General features: G+C 47.7%; 1 protein-coding gene across 1 annotated transcript in view; it reads right to left on the bottom strand.

Annotated features, from left to right (window-relative positions):
• CNTNAP2 (contactin associated protein 2) overlaps positions 1-20,250 on the bottom strand; it is a 1,332,419-nt gene that overhangs the window by 145,753 nt on the left and 1,166,416 nt on the right. Inside the window, exon 16 of the mRNA XM_066262524.1 lies at positions 3,563-3,733. Within this exon, the coding sequence (XP_066118621.1) occupies positions 3,563-3,733 (171 nt within the window). The remainder of the gene's footprint in view (positions 1-3,562; positions 3,734-20,250) is intronic.

Below are 20,250 nucleotides of genomic sequence, written 5' to 3'. Positions count from 1 at the left end.
GGTAGACAGATAAATGTATCATGTGACCGAGACAAGCGTCAAGAGTGAGTCTTAGACGGATGTAACAGAGGGAATCTGGTCATTTAAAAAAAATAAAACATCGTTCAGACTTAAATATAAATAAAACGGAAATAATGTAAGTTATTTATTCTTTCTCTGCGGACCGGTACCAAATGGCCCACAGACTGGTAACGGTCCGCGGCCCAGGGGTTGGGGACCACTGGGTTAGGATGATGACACGATGCCCGTGAAGTCCCTGGAACTGTGCCTGAGCCACAGGGGGTCTGAGTAAGGCTGAGCTACTGTTGTTACTATCATAACCGTTGACTTACCTGTCCACTGTCCAACACAAACAGAAAGACCCTCGAAGGAAAGGGACTATGCCTGACTCAGCCATGTTCCCTCAGCACCTCGATAAATGCTCATTGGGCAAAGGAATAAAAAGGACAGTAAACAAGTGGCATGCAGGCTTAAAATGTGGCCTTCAAGTATGTTAATGAGGGAGAGCGCTCTAATTTGGTCACAGGTGCTTTGACATGGCCTGTGAAGATGTTGATGGTGCCTTATTAACTTAGTGTGACCAGCTCTCTGTTCCCACAGCCATGACTCTCCCATTTCCGACAGGAGGGGCACGAAGTCGCTCATGAACAGAAATGATCGTCTGGAATGAATACGTAGGTAGGAATTGTGACAAAAAGTTTGCAGAGAGCCTCACTGGCTAAGGGGGAACGGGCCTGGGAATGAATTCTCCATCTCTACTCACAGCCCCACGGGTCCCGAAGAGGAGAGTGGGGGAGCAGAGGGCTGTGATAAATGGGACACCAGCAAGCCTCAATCACAACCATTTTTTCCTCTGTGTTCATGAAAGCATGGCTTCTTGTTTACTTTGAAGTTTTTCTCAAACACAGAAGCCTGCTCCCGTTTCCCACCCCCCATAGGTTCCTCTGAACCTCAAGAGAGATGCTATCTAATGATGGGCATTCTATTTCTCTGCCATCCGGGGGGCCTTCACAAGGTATTTGTATGCCCTTCGTCATTATTAGAAGGTCCAGAGGGCTCCGAGGAGGGGCTGGACTCTACTCTGTGCCTCGAATGACCCACACTTCTTTACCGAGACTAAACAACATGACAAAAACTATCACACTAGGACAGAACGAGGCTATCACCGACCCTCTGCCCCAGAGTTCCCATATTGTGGAAAGACTGGGAAGAGTTTGAAAACAGCTCTGAAGGTGTTTTTCATAATCAGAAATAAGTGAGATTCTGTCAAGGCGGGCGCTAAGTGGAAAGGTGGATGAGGAAAAACGGACTCCTTCGGAATATGGTGCTGGCGGGGGTGCTCTGCAGGGACCCTGGACCGCCAGGGAGACAGGCAAGGGTGTCCCAGAGCAAGGGAAGCCTGACACGTCGTTGGAGGCCAAAATGACATGAAGGAAGCTGTCCTAGTTCGGGCACGTCCTGAGGAGGCAGGGTTCTTTGGAAGAGACAAGAATGCCAGGGAAAGGGGAAGGCAACAGGAAAAGAGCAAGACCCAAATATGAGACGGACGGACTCCATAAAAGAAGCCACGGGCGTGAGTCTGCAGGCGCAGAGCAGGGCTGCTGAGGACGGGACACTGTGGGCATCAGTCACTCACAGGGTCACCAGGAGTTGGAGCCGACTCAACAGCAAGTAACACACACAAGTAAAAGCGCTCTTTTTCTGTGTGGAATTTGCCTTCTTTCCAACCCAGACACAGGTTTACAAAACTCGGGAACCTAAAACCAGGACAGGTGAGTCCAGGTGCTTTTGTAGAAGCTTACAAAATTAACTCAAATACGCAACTGTCTGTGTTCTTTTTTGGCCATGGGACATTTCCGAAACACAGTCAGTCTAAACACAGCAGTCCGAAAAGACAGAGTTTGCTCTCATGGCTTTTCACGTTGGACAGTAAAAGTCCCTTTTAAATAAGTCCAATCCACAACTTATGGACAGGGAGGAGTTCTATTTACTTATTTGTTCATTTTCAGGCTCTAGTATATCCTCCGTCTCCCGTTCAATCAGACCTGGCTCAGATTAGATCTATAACGGGCATCCTTGGAAAGATGGTACCGTACAACCAGGTCACTGAGATGAATCCTTCATGTACATCTATGTCCTATTGTAAAAACCCTCAGAAATAACCATGCCCATTTTACAGATTAGGAAATGGGGACTCAATAAACCGATTTACCCAAGGATTAGGATTAGAATGCTAAATCCGAGATCTGTGCGCCTTCAGCTATACCCCAGCCCACCATTTCACAAACAGACTCCCGTAAGAGCTTAGCAGAAACGCATATTTTTTTTCCTGGAGATTCCTCCTTTTAAAGACCATAATGCATAATTAAGACAATAACAAGAGAAAAGTATTGCATCAGCTATTTCTGGGACATTGGTTTGGGACCATTGGACCAGACCCACTGACATTGAGCACTTGGCAGGGACTAGGACGAAGCAAATTTACAGATGCGGGGAGGGGGTGGTGGGCACTGAGATTTTGCGAGCGGGCTTGGGGGCCCTGACTACTCCCCCCTCCTGGCTGCATCTGTCATCCTGCTGATTCTATCGTTTTTCTAAACAGCCAGCAGTCTGTGTGCAAATGCTCATCGCACCGGGAAGTCTGTGAACTGTAAATTCCTAAAGCCGAACTTATGCCTTGGTACTCTGAGGACAGCACATCTCAGATCCAGAGAGCCCCATGCCACCCACAGACAGCACCCCTCTCCCCCCCAGAGGCCGTGACCTTGCAGGGTCTTTGGGATCCAAGGCAAGCCGAGCCGGGCAGCACCTGCTCCTGCTCTGCTTCTGTTGGCTTCTGTCTCCTTGGCTACAGAAACCCTGACCTGAAACCTTTGGAGGGCGTGTCGGCGTGTGGTCCCTTCCAGAGAGCTGCGGGTGCTGAGTCTCATCACAGTGCTCCACACTACCGTCCACACTGCTTCCTTAACTCACGCAGACGCTCGGTTTCATTATTCCTAATGCCTTTGTGCTAGTCCCCCCTCGCTCTGACGCCTTATTCCTGATCACATTACATGCTTCTCTATCTACTCTTAACCCTGTCTCCTTGGAAAAAAAACACAAAAAGAAAATTTAAATATCCATTCTTCTCCAATCTTGTTAGAGCAATTTCGTTCCTTCCTTCTTTCCTTCTTTCCTTCTTTCCTTCCTCCCTCTCTCCCTCCCTCCCTCCTTCCTTTCTTTCCTCCTTCTTTCCTTCCTTCTCTCCTTCCCTCTCTTCCTTCCTTCCTTCTCATTCTTATTTTAGGTTAAAAAGCCACTCTTCTTCCATATTGTTAGGACAATTTATTTTCTGTCTCTTCCTTGAGAACCATCCCTTGGGGACCCCCTATGTACTTGCAAGTGAGCACAGGACAGGGGCCTGGGTCCCTCTTCACCCTGGGCACTGACCTCTCAGCAGCGTTCCTGGAAGAAAGGAACCCCTGGTGTTTGACTCCGAGGACATTACCCAGTCATGTCCAGGGCCAGCCTGAGGTGAGTGACAAGCATGGCTGTTCTTGAGCGGACTAAGAACCATACTCACATTTCAGCTCGAGCTTGATGAAGTCTGTGTTCCCCAAGTTTTCCAGAAACACACCCCGCGGGGTCAGCGTTTTGAAGTAGAAGGAAATGTCAGCGCTGGTTTCCCCTTGGAAAGTGGAGAAGTGCAGGTAGGACGAGGGGTTCGGGAAAGAGGCAGCGTTCCAGTAATTTCCTGGAGGGAAGAGAGAAAGACACGGGGTTGTTTACACCTTGGTCATGGCAATAATGTCAAGGATATGCAGCCCTTGCATTTGAATAAATCCCCAGGGGCGGCAGTCCTTGTCTCCTCTCATCCTGCTGAATGAACACACTGCCTCAGAGCCCCACAGCAGGTTTCTGACTTTCCAGAAGTTATATGAGTGTATGTATATATAATTTTTTTTTAACAGAGACAGAGAGAGAGAGTCAGAGAGAGGGATAGACAGGGACAGAAAGACAGGAATGGAGAGATGAGAAGCATCAATCATTAGTTTTTCGTTGTGCATTGTGACACCTTAGTTGTTCATTGATTGCTTTCTCATATGTGCCTTGACCACGAGCCTTCAGCAGACTGAGTAACCCCTTGCTCGAGCCAGTACCTTGGGTCCAAGCTGGTGAGCTTTTGCTCAAACCAGATGAACCCGTGCTTAAGCTGGCAACCTCGGGTCTCGAACCTTGGTCCTCCGCATCCCAGTCTGACGCTCTGTCCACTGCACCACTGCCTAGTCAGGCTATAAAATATTTTATTGAATATCAAGAGCTGTGGTATCTCCCCAACACTAGCCCTGGGGGGACTGTGGGGAGCAGATGCCAACAGAGGAGAAAGAGGGGAGAAGCCCCTGGGGTCTCTGTCTGTGGTGGGTGGGGGGTGGTTTTGCACTTGTGCAGGAAGCATCTGGGCTGGACCTGCAGGACAGAATGGGCACGAGGTCTCTGGAGGTCTGCCTTTGCTTGTCACCCACCTCTTCCTTGGAATAAGCTGTCAGCAGCTGCTCAGAAATGGGGTCCGGGAGGGATATATCTGGGGGAGCGCCTCTTCCTCTCTGGAAACTCCAGGTGTCACTCTGACCTGTGGGGGTGGGGAGGGCTGAGCTAAGCCTACCTACGGGTTCTCAATCAGCCTGTAGCCTTGAGCTCATGGAGAAGACATGACTGTACCCACTTCCTCTCCCCACTCATTGCCTGATAGTAGCCAGGGTTCCTAGGAGAATAGCAACTCACAGGACAAAATAAAAACACCACAACGGATGTCTCACATCCATTACGACAGACGTGACTATGAGATCTAGAGTTCACTGTCAACTTGATCACCGGGGGTGCTATTCCTTTTGAATACGCACATTTCTAAAACTATTTACTATCACAGCTAAAGACTTAAAACACACGAGGGTCCGTTAACATAGCTACTAGAGGCTTTCATTTTAATATTAAACTTATTGTTATCAGATTGTCTTGGATTGTAGGTCCAAGACTTATTGTTATCAGATTGTCTTGGATATGTAGGTCCAAGACAGAGTCCCTTATGCTAAGCCCCATGTCAGCAAACCAAAACTTAACCAAGTTCCTCCCAGAAAAGGAAGACCTGGTTCAGCCAGTCAGCACTTGCCTGCTCAGCACAAGTTACCCGACTCACTGCAAGTCTCCCCTTCGGTCCATGGAAGGGAAGTAACCCTGCTCCAACCAGTCGGCTCTATGCCCACCATGACTTCCTTGTTTGCTGCTCAGCTGGGGCTCTAAAAACTCTGCCTGGTACCTCTCCTCAGAGCTTCTTTCTACCTGCAAGAGTAGATGCTGCCCGATCCATGAATTGCGGAGTAAAAAGAGTACTAGATCAGCTTGTTGTCTGGGGAAGATTTTATTTTAACACCTAAAACGTATGTTTTTGTTTTTTAAACTGCATTTTTGCTCTATCTTCCCTTCCAAGAGCGCAATGAATCAACCGAACTCAGTCTATTAGTTTTTATACAGCACAGTTTTCTTTTCCTTTATGCAAATTATGCACAGATGCAATATTCAGTTCAACTGCTACTATAAAGTAAAATTAACTTTGTGTTGATTCCGGCATATTTAAGCCGTAATTTTAAATTAAATATAGAATTCTGCTATGCTATGAAATATTAAAATAACCTCTTATTTAATTAATGCCGTTTGTTGTTCTTAGCGACATGGAGAATACAGTGACATTTAGATAAATGAATGGCAATATATTATCAGTAAGTCAGTGCAACCTATGTTCGTAAATCTCTTCATTAAGGTAAAAATGGTGGTAAAGTGGAGTCTATTGTTTAAAGTGTCCCCAAAGTCTCTGGGCAGTTTGTTTATATATATAAATATATATAATATATATATATTATTTTTTTTAAATGGCAATATCATAGCTTTCTGTAGGAGAAAAATAGACTAGTTCTTTTTTCTTGGAAAGAAGAACATTATTCGACATTGGTTAGAATAACATCCGCAAAGGAAGAATCTTAATTTCACTATCCAAGTTGTTGTTATCCTCTGAGGTCTGAGCCCTCTTACTGGCTCAAGATCTGGCTTAATATATGGTCAGAGAGTTCAGGCTCACCTTGACCAGCTGGCCGAAAATGAAGGCCTCTTGAAATAAAACCTAAATCAAGTGAACAAGGTGCAAGCCTCTCACCAGTCGGAGTGCTGGGAGGGAATGAAGCCACGTCCCCAGGGGCCAGCAGGATTCAGGTCCTCGTAATTGGGGGAGAATCTTTAACAGCCTAGGAGCCAGCCAGCAAAGGTCAATGTCTCCAGCCATACTTCAGCGGGGAGCGGAGGGCAAGCCTGTCTCTTTAGGCCCAATCCCCAGGACACGAATGTAATGAATGTTTTCAAGTTGTAATCCAATCAAGCGCATTCCTATTTTCTGAGTTTGTGATGTGTTAACACAAGGGCAGTTGCCTTAAACGCTTCTAGAAAAAGGAGAGCGAAAAGTAAAGTCTGTCAGTATTTATCTGAGGTCCAGCCTTGGTTATTCAGACAGAAACATCCCCAGAGAGAAGGAGGACTGTTCGATCAGTTATTCCAGTTTGACGGACTATCCCTACGGACACCGATCCCATTTGTTCTGACTGTATGCTCACTAAGCAACTTCGAACTAATTTGATCTCTTGAATGGACCTATTGGCAGAGAAATTGACCTTGTAGAAATGGTGGTTCCCAGTCGTCCTTCTGGGAATGTCTGGATTATCATACAGTAACTTTGGATTGTCCCTTGTGGACTGTCCTAGATCTCTGGATGAATTTACTAAATCCAGATTTTTTTTTTTTTTTTTTTTTTTTTGAGAGAGAGATCAGAAGTATCAACTTGTAGTTGTGGCACTTTAGTTGTTCACTGATTGCTTTCCTATACGTGTCTTGACTGGGCAGGGGGTTCCAGACGAGCCAGTGACCACTTGCTCAAGCCATCAACATTGGGGTCAAGACAGTGACTTTGGGCTTCAAGCCAGCAACCTTTGGGCTCAAACCAGTGACCATGGGGTCATGTCGATGATCCCACACTCAAGCCAGCGACCTTGGGGTCAAGCCAGTGACCTTGAGGTCATGTCAATGATCCCACACTCAAGCCAATGACTCTGTGCTCAAGCTGGTGACCTCAGCATCCCAGGTCAATGCTCTATCCACTGCACCAGCACCAATCAGGCACTAAGTCCAGATTCTTGGCCAGTGACGATGGTGAGGACTCTGCTCTGGAGTGACTACTGGTGTCAGAGATGAGGTATCTATCTACCCAGGAGGTGCTGAGGGAGAAATTCTATTTACATTTACTTTAAAAAACATCATTTTAATGATCTATTTTGGTTATCCTTTATGATATATACAACACATGATCACAGTGGTCTACGGATAGGATTTATAAGTAAGCATGCTTACTGGGATGTGGGCTCAAAGGTTTAAAAGCAGGGTGCGTACCATGATGAGTTTCTGTGAGGCCTGTTCCGATGAGCCCGAGCCCAGTCTCTGGGATTTCTGGTCATAACTAGATAACAAACATGCCTCTTCCAGCGTTTCTTGAACTTCACGACGCCGGGAGCTTATAGCATTACTACTGTTTGGTTATAATGCTCACAACAGACTGCAATCTCCTTGAAAGCTGGGAGCAAACCATTTCTTCTCTGTGACCTCTGGCCTCAGGAAAAAGTAAATGCTCAATAAATAATTATTAAATCAGTGGGTAAGTGAAGAGCGGCCTCTCTCGATTTACTCAGTTCCACTCCATATGCAAAGTCCTCACATGGACAAAATCTGCTCTGTAGTAACCTGAGTACTGAAGGCATAAATAAATATAAAAAGAAGCTAATGCTCCTTCAGCAGCTAGTGGTAACTGGACACGGCTTCCACCCGGACAGAATCATGCTCCTGAGCCATGACAATTTCTGCGAATTCCCACGGAGCCCACTGAGCAGTGCCACGCATCTGCGAGACCGATGGCCTCATGACCTTATGGCTAATAAAACAGCTGCCGTTGGAACTTGCCATCAAGGTCAGTGACACCCAATGAGAATCCCAAGTGGGGAAGCAGGGACTCGCCATTTGGCAAAGACTTGTGCCTCGCCTGGGGGCAGGGCCGGCCAGCGTGGACAGGCAGAAGGGGGCCAGGTTGGGAACGGAGAGGGAAAGTGGGAGGCAGAGCTGAAATGAATGTCTGAGCCTGGTAGAGGCCAGTCACCAGGAACAACACCAAGGCAGGTAGAAGGGGTCAGGGAACCAGCCGAGGGCAGGGACAACAGCGATCGGAGGCTGGGAGAGATGGCTGGGGTGAGGCTGAGGGTTCCACAGGCCTGAACATGATTCAGGCACGTGGGAAGCTTTTCCAGTGTACTCTGGGCAAGGCTTGGGCTCATCCGTGGCGAGAGGAGCCAGGGAGGTGCCTCTAGCCAGCACACAAGCGCGGGGCTGGGGCAGCCAACAGGGCACAGCTGACACCCCTGGTCCCTCAAACCTCAGGGGGTCAGCAGCAGCAAGTGCAGCCTCGTCTCCTCATACAAACTCGCCAGCGGAATTCACTTCGGTCTCCCCAGTGATGTTCCGGTAGGGGATTCTGACATCAAAAATTTCCAAGGGTATTTTCTGATGGCCAGCAATCCATTTCAAGCCTGAACTTCATTTCTAACAAAGAATTGCAGGCACATCGTTTTCAAAGGCGAGTGGCGCTTGGAGCGATACAGTCAAATGCAGTGTCTGCTTCACCTCTCCCCCATCCCAAACCCAATTTAGCAACAACTCCTTCTGCACCCTAAACACTTTTTAAACTATACCCTTGTATTCCTAAGCCTATACTTGTGTAGTTAGTTATTAACTTGTGCATCTTAGATATTCTCTGTTGACTTTCCGGAATGCAGGAAGAGGATAGAGCATTTTTACAAGCTGACCTCCCTACTCCTTTTCTCTGCATTTTCCCCAAACAGCCAAATGACAGGGTTTTGGTAATACTGAAATTCAACATATTCTAATTCCTGAAGTTCTTGGGGTTTTGCAATTTGCTGCTCACCTGCCTGTCAGCGGTCTGCACTCACTGATTTTCTTGTTTCTTCACAAGAAGCAACGAGACATGCTGGAGTCCCCTCTGTGACGGGCTTGTTGGCAGGGGCAGAGGACCAGGAGGACGTGCTGGGGGGAGGATGGTGGGGATGACAGCACGGGGCTCTGGAGGCTGCCCCGGCCTGTCTGTCACTTGGTGGAGCTGCAGTGTAGAGGGCCACACGCAGGCTCCGGAATCTGACAATCTGGCTTTATCTCCCCTCCTTCCCCCCAGGCAACTTGGGCTGATTTCTCCATTTTCCTAAATCGCAGATTCTTCCCTCATCCCATGGAACGGCAATGGGAACTCTTTTGTGGGGTGTTGAGGATCACAGTGCTGAGACGGCCCACACGATGCATTTAGCACAGGGCTGAGGACAATACAGTCAGCCCATTTCATTAAGCACTACTGAACTGAAGGCTCTGGTATCACACCAGTAACTGTCCCAGGGCTGGGCCAAGGCGGCCGTGGGGCAGGGGGCAGAGGGCAGAAGGTAGGATGCAGAAGGGATTCCTTTCTGTAGCCAGGCAGAAAGCTGCTCAACAAACCCCAGGCTCCCCCTGAGCCCACCTGGCCACAGCGGGTGCCCTCTCTCGGGGCGGATGCTGGCCAGGCTGAGAGTCCCCCTCACAACACGGACGGCCCTGCCGGACATCGGCCTATCTCAGACCCATCTCAATGTCCGCCCTTCTGTCCGGTTCTTTCCTTCCCTCGCTCCTCTGCGCCCCTGCTCACTGCCTTCCAAACTGTGGGCTTCCTCTTTCTCCACCCCCTCCCAGACTTAAAAAAAATTCCCAATGAGGACACACAAATGGGAATTACCCTTGAGCCTGGTGTGGGACACACGGTTGTGTAGAGTGGCCACTGAATAAAACGCTGAGGGAGGCAGAGCGACTGGGCGAGTAGAAAGCAGAGGGACTGAATGCTGTGATACTGTGTTTGCACGAAGGCAGACCAGGGGCTGCCAGCAGAGCAGGCTGGGGCTGTGAGATGCTGAGGCCTGGCCTTGGTCTTGATGTCAGGCCCCTGCAGGCTTTCCTGCCCCCTCAGAGGGGAGACAGGTAATTAGGGAAGGTGAGAAGGAAGCCGCTGGGCAAGCTGGCATGCGGCAGAGGTGCGTGTGGGCCCCGCAGCTGTGATTTAGTGGGGTGTGTGCCCCCCCCCCCCCCGTGTAGTCTGGAGGCCAGGGGCCTTGTCCTTCCTCTCTCAGATGCAGCAGCTTCCTGAAGCCACTGCGTGGAGATGCTTCTATGGCACCTTCCAATGGAAATACCAGCCTGAGGAGACTAATTACCCTGAAATTTTTTAGCGACTGGAAGGTGAGAAATTGGAGCACTCTTTGAGTTGTGCATGGAGTTTTGTGCCGTCAGGGGCTGGGCTTACTATTTACAACAATGAACTAGATGGCTTCATTTGCATGCAGATTGGAGTCTATTTGTAGAGGTGTCCTTAGGGGTAGGAAGAAGTTAGTCCCGTAATTAAACCATGTTGTACTTCCAGGAGAGGCAAAAGTTGCTTTGTTCAGCTCTAAGCCTCGTTCTGGAGGGCAAGCTAAGCTCAAAAGGAAGGGCTGTGAGTGAAAACGCTGTTCTTGGGCCTGGCTGGTTAAGTCAGAGCACTGTCCTGTATGCCAACACTGCAGGTTTGATTCCCGGTCAGGGTGCAAGCGGGAATCAACCAACAGATGCACAAATAAGTGGAACAAGTGCATGTCTCTCTCTCTCCCCCTTTTTCTCCCTCTAAAATCAGTTTAAAATAATTCTGCTCTTGAGTCAGCTGCTCTCTCTGCAGAATTTCATCCTCTCCAGAGAGCCTTTCCTATTGTTACAGCCAGAGAGGGACTGTTACAAACTCATGGGAGAGGGCAACAATTACAATGGAATAAGACAGGGAGAGTCCCACGGACAGGAAGAACAGGACGCACGGCGCTTCCTGCACTGCCGCTGGCTGGTCAATAGCCAGACCACGGGGAATGACAGCACCGACTGGTTCCAAATTAGTCACGGAAATGCGTATGTCGAAACTGTCATTGGTGGCTTGAAACGTAGGGGTGCTTAGAGGGAACTTGATTTCATTTGGAATGCTTGAAGCAGTTGCCCGTACTCGAAAACTTGAAGGTCAGGCACAGGGCTAAGTTTCCTTGGCAAGCACTGCGGGGGCTCCACCTTCTGTCCCGACATCCCCTCTGACTTTCCTCACTGGGGCTAGGAGGTATGTCTAATGTGTATTAGTCATCCCCAGTCTATAACTTAATAATGCAAAGTGGAGAAATGGATAACTAGGTGTGCAATGGAAACACGTGGGCTTCTTATTCTCTGCTCAAATTTCTATTTCAGGGAAACCCCAGAGGTTTCCAGGTGACTGACCCCAAAGAACGAGGGAAGAGCAAGCCTGAAGCTCTCACACCCCGGTGAGTAGAGGGCTGGAGGGAGAGACATCTGTGTTGCAAAAATAAAATGTTGCTGCATCTGGAGGTTGCAGAACAAACTTATTACATCCAGAACACTCCAGTTAAAATTAAACATGTTTGCTAAGTAGTGTAGTGCATACAAGAGGCCGTGTGTGTAGGGGGTAACTCTGGGGAGTGTCCAGCTTTCAAACCCTTGTGTGTCTGTCCCAAGGATAAATTTCCTGCTTTTCTTACTTTTCCTGAGGCATTTTGCGTGCTTTTATGAATAACCATTGGTCAATAATTCCTAAATCTATGCATATAGTTAGATCCTACTATGACTTGATTAAGGTACGCGTTTCTTACGGGATAGCTTACCATTGACCTACAAGTACTTTCCTTCAACTCTATGACTGACAGTGAATGTATATTTTGTTGTTGTTGTTGTTGCTGTTCCCCAAATTAACTCTGCAAGATACTCTACATCAGAGCTGTTCTCACTTTGCCACTGAAGTCAGAAGCATGGGAGTCATTCCTGGTCATCCAATCAACCTCCAAGGCCTGATAACCACACTCCCTAGTATTCCACCACACCCTCCTCACCATGACCCTCCTCACTGCCCCTCCTCACTGTCCCTCCTCACTGTCCCTCCCCACTGTCCCTCCTGCTGCCTGGGCCCAGGCCATCCCCTGGCACTGGGATGCTGTGGAAACTCCAGTGTTGTTTACCATAAATTCAGCCTTTACAAAGCCAACAGAGATGTCTGCCTAAAATGTGCAACTGACCATTTTACTCCCACTGGTAAAATAGCCCCCAGATAGTCCCAAAGTCACTCAGTCTCCACCGGGTCTCCCGTTGGGTTCTGCTCCCTCTTACCCTCTGCACTCCACAAAACTGCAAGTCATGGTCCAACACCAGTGAGTTCTCATTTTTATCATCGGCCTTGGAGTCATGCAGAATGGTGGCAGCAGCACTGTCACGGGGGGGGGGGGTGCACTCAGCCTCAAGCAACCGCTGTGCAGACAAAGGGCAGTGTGACGTGAGGCGGCCCTTGTGTAGTGATAGCCCACAAAACCCTGGAGCCCCACCTCCACGGGAAAAACAGGTTTTCTATCCATCAGGTGCCTACAACATGGGAAAAAGTCTCCCGTGGCTGCAGAACGGCAGCTGTGAGAATGGCAACCTGCGCTATGTGGTGGAGTAGTGGATGGATAGGACCCACACAGTTATGTCACACAAACCACAGTTTGCTCTGTGTGACCTCCTTTCAGATAGGAAAGAAGATTCCCGCACCCTCTTCCTAGGTACTGAAAGCCGCGTGGTCCCATGTCTCCAGGGGCGGGAACAGTAGAGACCCCCCATGCAAAGAGGGAGATGAGCACGTGTGTGTCAGCTTTTAAAACCTGCTTCTTTATTTGTAAATGAGACACACAGACCCTTTGTCACAGGGTTGTTGTAAGGATGGGAAGCAGAGCTGTGAAATACCACCAAGGCCCGTGGAAAGGCAAAACATTTTCTTCATGCCTGTATTTATGAATAATAATAGAAAATAACAGACTTCTCTGTATAGGCCGTGAGACAGTTGGTTTAGATTTATGCATAACATGCTGGAGTTTCCTAATGACTCATAAACACTTGGGAAGGAGGGAACAGGCAGGAGAAGGCCTGAAATCAGATCCCATTCAGCGGCTTAGTGAACATAATTCTTCACATAAAAATAGTGCATCCGGGCCTAAACCAGGATTCAGATTTTAAGGACACAAAGAACATGTTAGGGCCATGATCCCATGCCTTAATTGCGATTCTCTGTTGCTGTTTTCAGACTGCGATGCTGGGTGCACAGACCCTGTCTTTTGCTGGGTTTCCAGTGCCTTGGCCTCGTGTGGCACATAGTAGGTGCTCAAGGAGTGAATGCATGAGACGCACCACGTGAGGTCCACCCATTTTGGGGGCTGTAGATCATGTAGTCTAACAGCCAAAGAAGGCTTCCAAGGCACAATCTCTGCATGGAGACGGAGTTGCTACTTGACTACACTAAGCCTTGCTATATTACATCAGGGAGGTGGTGAGCTCACATCATACTTCTGTAATAATTTAGAAAGAGTAGCCTAAAAATGATCTCATATGATAAAATACAGAAGACATTATTATTAATTCTTTATTCCAAAGTCTCCGATATGCCTTGTCAAAATAATGGATTTTTCTTTTCTCCTCAAATGACACCGAGCTCAGTTTAACTACATTTTCTGGTTCCACGAGACACAAGGAGAGGAGATGGGTGGCCCTGAGGTGGAAAGCTCACTGGAAAGAGGCCAGCTGTTCAAAAATGGGCTTGGATGGTTCAGCTTCCTGACAGCCTATCGTCATGAAGTTGTCGGGAAACATGCGATGCTGGACGAACACCGGGTTAGACCAGGTGGGAAGGGTTCAGTTTTCCCACGAGTTGAAGTCCTTCCCAATGACATTTATCACACTTAACAACAACCCTGTGCCCGTTTCCTGGAGACTGGGTTTGGCTGGGAGAAGGTATTCTCCAGCATGGATACCTCCTAGTTGCTTTATATTAAAGAAAGGTCTGGCACTGGGCCAGATCCATCCCATAATCAAGCGACATTAAGATTTTAATCTTTTCCAGGAGGGAAGCTCTTTTACTCTTTGGGTAAGGTTTGCGTTCCAATGCCTAATGAGGAAAAGTCCTGCAGAGTTTTGCTCACCTTCCCCGCAAGGGCTCTTGCAGAAATGGGGAAGAATCATCCATGTGAGAAACTTCAGGAATGCAAGAAGGTAACTTTGATTCAGGGTGCCCCTTTTGTCTCCTGTAACCCCGGTCCCCACGTTGCGTCTCTAGTGTCACCTTTACTGGTCCGGTTAGTGGAGATTCATCAACTAAACCTTCATTGTGTGGTGGCTGATAAAGGGTTAATGACTATTCACCCCTGGTTTTTTATTATTACTATTTTAATAAGGGACTCCTAAAGATCGAAATGCCTTTCAGATCCAAATTAATTAATTTCTAACAGTCTGATGCCAAGTTATCAGCACCAGGTGGAGATAAATACTTCCATATTCATGGTCTATTTTCATATCATAATAATGGTGTAGTCGGTGCTGTTCAGCCAGGATCTATGTCTCGCAGGCAGCACCCCCATACAGGGGGTCCTCGGGTTATGACAGTTCTGCTCCTGCGACAGTGACATAACCTGAATTTTGGGCTAAGTTGAAACACACCCTAGCCTAACACACACGGAACATCTGTGTTTTTAACAGTCCAAAATGGTGTAGGCGAGTGTACTGGGGGACACCAGCTCCCTCACTCAAGGGCCACATTACTGCGTATTCTTCTGCTACACGCAGCCAAACTAGTTCGCCCACGTAGTCCGTAAGTACAGTGCTAATGGTGTAAGTCGAAATCCTCACGTCTCAATTTTTTAAAGTTTTTATGGGAGTGAGCATTGTAAACTCAAAACATTGTATGCTGAGACTGTCGTAACCCATGGACCCCCTATAACAGAGGTTCTCAACCTGTGGGTTGCGACCCCGGCAGGGGTCGAAAGACCAAAACACAGGGGTCGCCTAAAGCCATCTTGGCTTTATTGGCTTTAGGTGACCCCTGTGTTTCAGTCATTCGACCTCCACCGGGGTCGCGACCCACAGGTTGAGAATCGCTGCCCTATAAGATCATGACAAGTACAGAGACAGTGTTAGAATCACACCACAGGACATACACTAATTTTCTCTGCTGATGAGAACCAAGCAGTCATTTTCAAAGTTTACATGTGAGAGTGAATTTGGACATGGATACTTTTATGCAGGAGAGAAAGGGTCGATTTCTATACTCGAGAGAATGACACAGACACACAGAAATGCACTTGATAGAAAAAAATATTTGAACGCAACTTCCCTTCCTCTATGAAAAACGTTAAACTGTTTCATGACTTTTCCTCTTAAAACTAAACTTGAATATGTCTTTATTTGAAGTAGATTTGGGGGGGGGGGAGGAGCATCTTGCCTGAGAAACTATAAGGCATTCCATTGTGTATTAGTCAGAAAACTCGGCGCAGGAAGGGTGAAAGTGTTCACAGAAGTAATTTGGGAGGTGACCAACTACACCTGAGTCATTTCCACAAAACATCGCAATTCTGTGAAGGATTATTCCCTGGAAGTAGAATGCATTCCTCCCCTTCAGATTATTTCCCCCAGGGGGCGCTCTTTTTGCAGGTTGCATGAGTGTCAGCTCACAAACTTTATTGTGCACTAACAGAACCCACAGGGCTTGCTAAACATGCAGCTTTCTGAGCCATAATCCCAGCTATTTGGGTTTGCTCAGTCCTGGGCTTGGAAATCTACCCTTTTAATAAGAACCTCGGGATCTCCTGGAAATGACAGAAGTTTCGGAAACATGGTTGTGGAGTCTACGCAACTCCCTGATCATGTATCAGAAGCCTGGCTTGTTTTGAACTTTGTGAAGGGTAGACATGACACTCATTCGTGTTACTGATATAGCCGGATCAGAGGTTTCACACTGAGGTCACAAGAACCGTGTCAAGAAATTGTGCCTGGCTCCTGATTTAGGTTGCGGTGAGTGGGAATAGGTTGGAAGCCACCTAAGCGCTCTTTCTTCCACTTTGCTGTTGGTCCGTTCATTGTTTCAACTGTCTCCGGACATCTCCTAATATTTGTGTTCCCTAGGGCTCCCCTGATGCTACCCTGCTCTCCTCTGTGGACACTGCTTCCCTGTGGGATCTCTACTGTCCTCCCCTCAATGCCCACCATCCATGTCTCCAGCGCAGACCTCGAACCAAAGTTCCAGAGCCGAGTGTGCAAAGGCCAGCAAGACAGAAGCACCTCCTCAGATTTCCTACCCGCAGCTGGAAAGAGCAAGTGTGAAACCAAAGTCATCGCCCTCACCCGAGGCTGGCTCCTCTGTTGTCTTCACCTGAAGGATATCATTCTTCATGGTGCAACCCTATGTTCAGAAGCTTCAGGCTCTATTCTGAGCCATGACTTCTCTGCCCACAGAAAACCAGATGCCACGTTCTGCCAATTCTACCTCCAAAGTGTCTCCTGAGTCATCTCCTGTTCTTTCCCATTGCTCTTATCTCCGTCCTCGTTCCCCAACTCATCCTCCATGGAGCCAATCGATAGGACACCTTTCTGAGCAGCTTCCCAACTACATTGTGACCCTGAACTCTCCCTCTCCATACAGAGTTGGAGGGGTGACAGGCAGGCACTGAGGAGTGCAGGAGAGCCTTCCACTCTCTTAGACCACGTGAGTCTCCTCCCTGCACCCTTCCTGCAGACGCCACATCCCACAGTGACCGCTCTTATGTCTCCTCCCAACCTTAGTGGGCGGGAGTTAAGTTTCATTTGAGTTAGAAGCAAAAAAGCAAAACCAAACAACAGCAAGAGAAAAAACCCACTGCCTGAGTATAAGCAGAAATTTCCGGTAGGATTTTTAAGAAATGAACGTCAGGTCACCCCTCCTGCTTGCTCCTCTCCTTCACCAGTCTAGTGCATCCAACACTTGCTACAGTGACCCAAAAGGTGCTCTGTCCTCCATGTGGCTGCGCAGGAAGGTCACCCCTTAATACCTGGTCACACCTAGAGCACACGCTCCCGCTCTCCCCGCCTCACCGCACACGCAGCTGTCTGCCTGCATCTGCTTTGCCGGGCTCCAGGATCGGTCGCACTTCCCTTTCGCCTCTGCCCTCACCACCTGTCATGCTCGATTCCCCAGGACACGCACACGCAGAGGACACGCATGCAGGACACGCCGACTGTCCTCCACCTTTCCGGGTAAACAAAGACCAGGCACAGTACACATACACATTATTCTATCTAAATATATATATATTCAAAAACAAGAGCAGATGTTTAATCTTAGTGAAATCCTAAGGAAACAAATTATATCTGTGCTTAAAACGGCGATCGAAAATTTTACCATTAGGAAATGTAATAAAATGGACATTTTATTACAAGGCAAGAAGTCGCAGCACCGCCTGCCAATCTTTTCATTCGGAGCACTGGGAAGGCACGGTGTTTTCTTTAAAATGACTTCAGACGCGGTGCTCAGGGTGCACGGATTAGTCAATTAGTAAAAATTATATATTTTCAATAAAAATATTTTTATAAGACATTTTAATATGCAAGAATAATAATACCACTAATAAAAAAAAAGCTACTTTGGAAAGCACAGATGGTGAATAACCCAAACTCGATCCTTATAAACATAGGAAAATGCACATTTGGAGCTCAAGCTGGAAGAATCACCAGTTTCCTCATAACCACGTTCTTTACTTTACGCAACAGCCGTTAGGAACACATCTGAGTGGCACGGAGTTTTCCGATCTCCAGGTATTCCTATAAATGTTCCAGAGAGAAAGAGGCCGTTTCCAACCGCTTTAATTAGTTTTTCATATATGCAGGCCATAATCCTGTGCTACTCAGACACTGTTTAACAGAAATTGAGTCTGTACCTGGGAACTTTAATTTATAGATGTATCTCCTCACAGAGAGTACGGAGCATCCATATTGCTCTCCTATTACTCAAAGTTTTATTGCCAGCCTGAAATTGACTGACTAAGTGACTGTCACAGGTGACACATAAAGCTGCACAATTGAGACTTATTACGGGATGAAAAGCTCGAGGGATCATTTGGAGCACTTAACATCAGCCCTGGCTTGTTTTCCCATTACATTTGATAGGAAAAAATCCCCCCAAAACAAACAACAACAACCAGACAAATCACCCGGAATAAAACTTTTATTAAATAAAACAATGTCATCTCTCCATACGTCCCTCCTCTAAGCAAGGGTCAATCATTTACGATCATAATAAAAGCATTTTTTGCAAAGCCTCTCCTCGTGGACGACTGGTATGAAATGGCCTGTCACTCTAGACGGTGACTGTGCTGAGCCGAATTAAGCAAATGATGTCATTTGGAAGCAATCTTCCTTACAATGAAAACACCTGTCCCCATGCTAGCGCACCTCAGAAAGGAAAAGAAAGTAAAACGAGAAAGAAAGCGCAAAGGAAGAACAAATAGTGTCTTTAAAGAATCTTTGGGGGAAGGAATTACAGGCCAGGTCCGAGAGCCACAGGAGCCTAATGATAAAAGGAGAGAAAAATGCTGTGGGCGTCTGAAATGTCACATTCCGCACTGTCCCAGGGGCAAGGAGCCAAGACTTGGCAGTTTCACCGCCAGGGAGTTTAATAGAAAGGCCTGCTCTTTGATCACCGCGTGGGATTCTAGGACTGAAGAAGAGCTGGCGCCCGCTCCTAGGAATGCCAGAGCCTCCGTACAACTCCCACGTGGCGTCCACCAGGTGGCAGCAGGAAATAAGGTTTGCAGGCGCACATGGGTGGGCTGGCCCGGAGTAATGAATGTAAGGAAAGGGAAATAAATTTTCAGCCTTGTCAGAATTTATATCAAGAAACACTGCCTTAAGAAAATAAAGCCCTCCGCAAAAACGTCTCTTAATTGTGAATTGTCGCAGCGCCGGGGAAATCCCACCTTTCCGACGATCATAAAAGGAGCGGAGAGCCTTTTGGAAACATGCAGATCTGGGATGTGGCATCTGTGCCCACCGAGGGAGCTACAGACCTCCTGCTTAAAAAGCGCTGGCGTCATGTCATGATGAGCTTAGGAAAAAAGCAATAGTTGTTTCCCTTCCCCTTCCTTTTCCTTTTTTAGAGAAAGAAGGCAACTCCTGCAGATCCTCGGTTGTTTAACTTCTAGAAATGTAACTCAGGCGACCGACACGTGGTGCGTTGAGCACTCAGTGGGCATTAACTACATCACTGTACTTCTTTCTGTACTTTTGCAAAAGACTTCTGGGAGCGTCCAGAGACAACAGTCCCATAATCACCTAGCTTGAATGCTTTGAGAAATGCACACCATGAGCCCTCTCCCTCAAATCCAAGTGCTTTGTTTCACGCTTAAGAGGAAGTTCGTGCAGAATGTTTGAACATTTCTGCCCTTGTGGGAGAAGGGGCTGTCGGCTTTGGTGAGTGAAGCATGTAAATCCCAGCCTGCTTCCTCCTCACTGCCTCTGGCCATATAGACACGTTCCTTCCCCGACGTCAACCTCCTTGAAACCCTGGATTCCCCACTCCACCCCCTGAATTTGGGACATCTTGCACTAGTTGTCTTCCATAGAAAGGGGTCCATGCTGGGAAGGAAACGGGAATGGAGGCAGAAGAACCCACTGTCCTGCCCTCGGCAGCTTCACATACTCTTGTAGGGTTATTTTGAGCATCACAGAGAAATGTCAGTGTTGATGATACATTGTGTCCATTTTATAAGTTGTAATACTGTCAGTGTCGGTGATACATTGTATCTATTTTATATATTGTAATACGAACCTAAAAAAAGATCTATACCCTCTGTCCAGGTTCCACGACCGCTTGCCCAAGGTCTAGGATTCCCTCTGTGGTCACTCCCTGGGAAGAAGTGTGTCTTCTGTGTCAGGAGCGTGAGAATCCCACGGCTCTCTCTCAGGCCAAAGCCGGAAGCCTCCCAGTACCGGGCAGCTCCTGGTTTATGTGGGGTACTAGGGTTTCTCATTTGGGTCAGGTTTGTCCCCAAGGGAGATTTGTCAATGTATGGGGACATTCTAGCTGTCACAACTGGGGAAGAGGAGTACTACGCTTCACAACAAGCAACAGTCAGGCCCGAGGTGTCCATTGTGCTGAGGGTGAGATACCCTCTTTGAGACACCCAGTCACCGTCTAGAGAAGGGGTTGGCCAATTTGGCCTGTGCCCACATGCAGCCTGGAGCCTGCTT

This window comes from Saccopteryx bilineata, chromosome 2, assembly GCF_036850765.1.
Source record: "Saccopteryx bilineata isolate mSacBil1 chromosome 2, mSacBil1_pri_phased_curated, whole genome shotgun sequence".
NCBI lineage: Eukaryota > Metazoa > Chordata > Mammalia > Chiroptera > Emballonuridae > Saccopteryx > Saccopteryx bilineata.
Note: the sequence above shows the minus strand (reverse complement) of the source record. Positions and strands in the feature narration are given on the sequence as shown.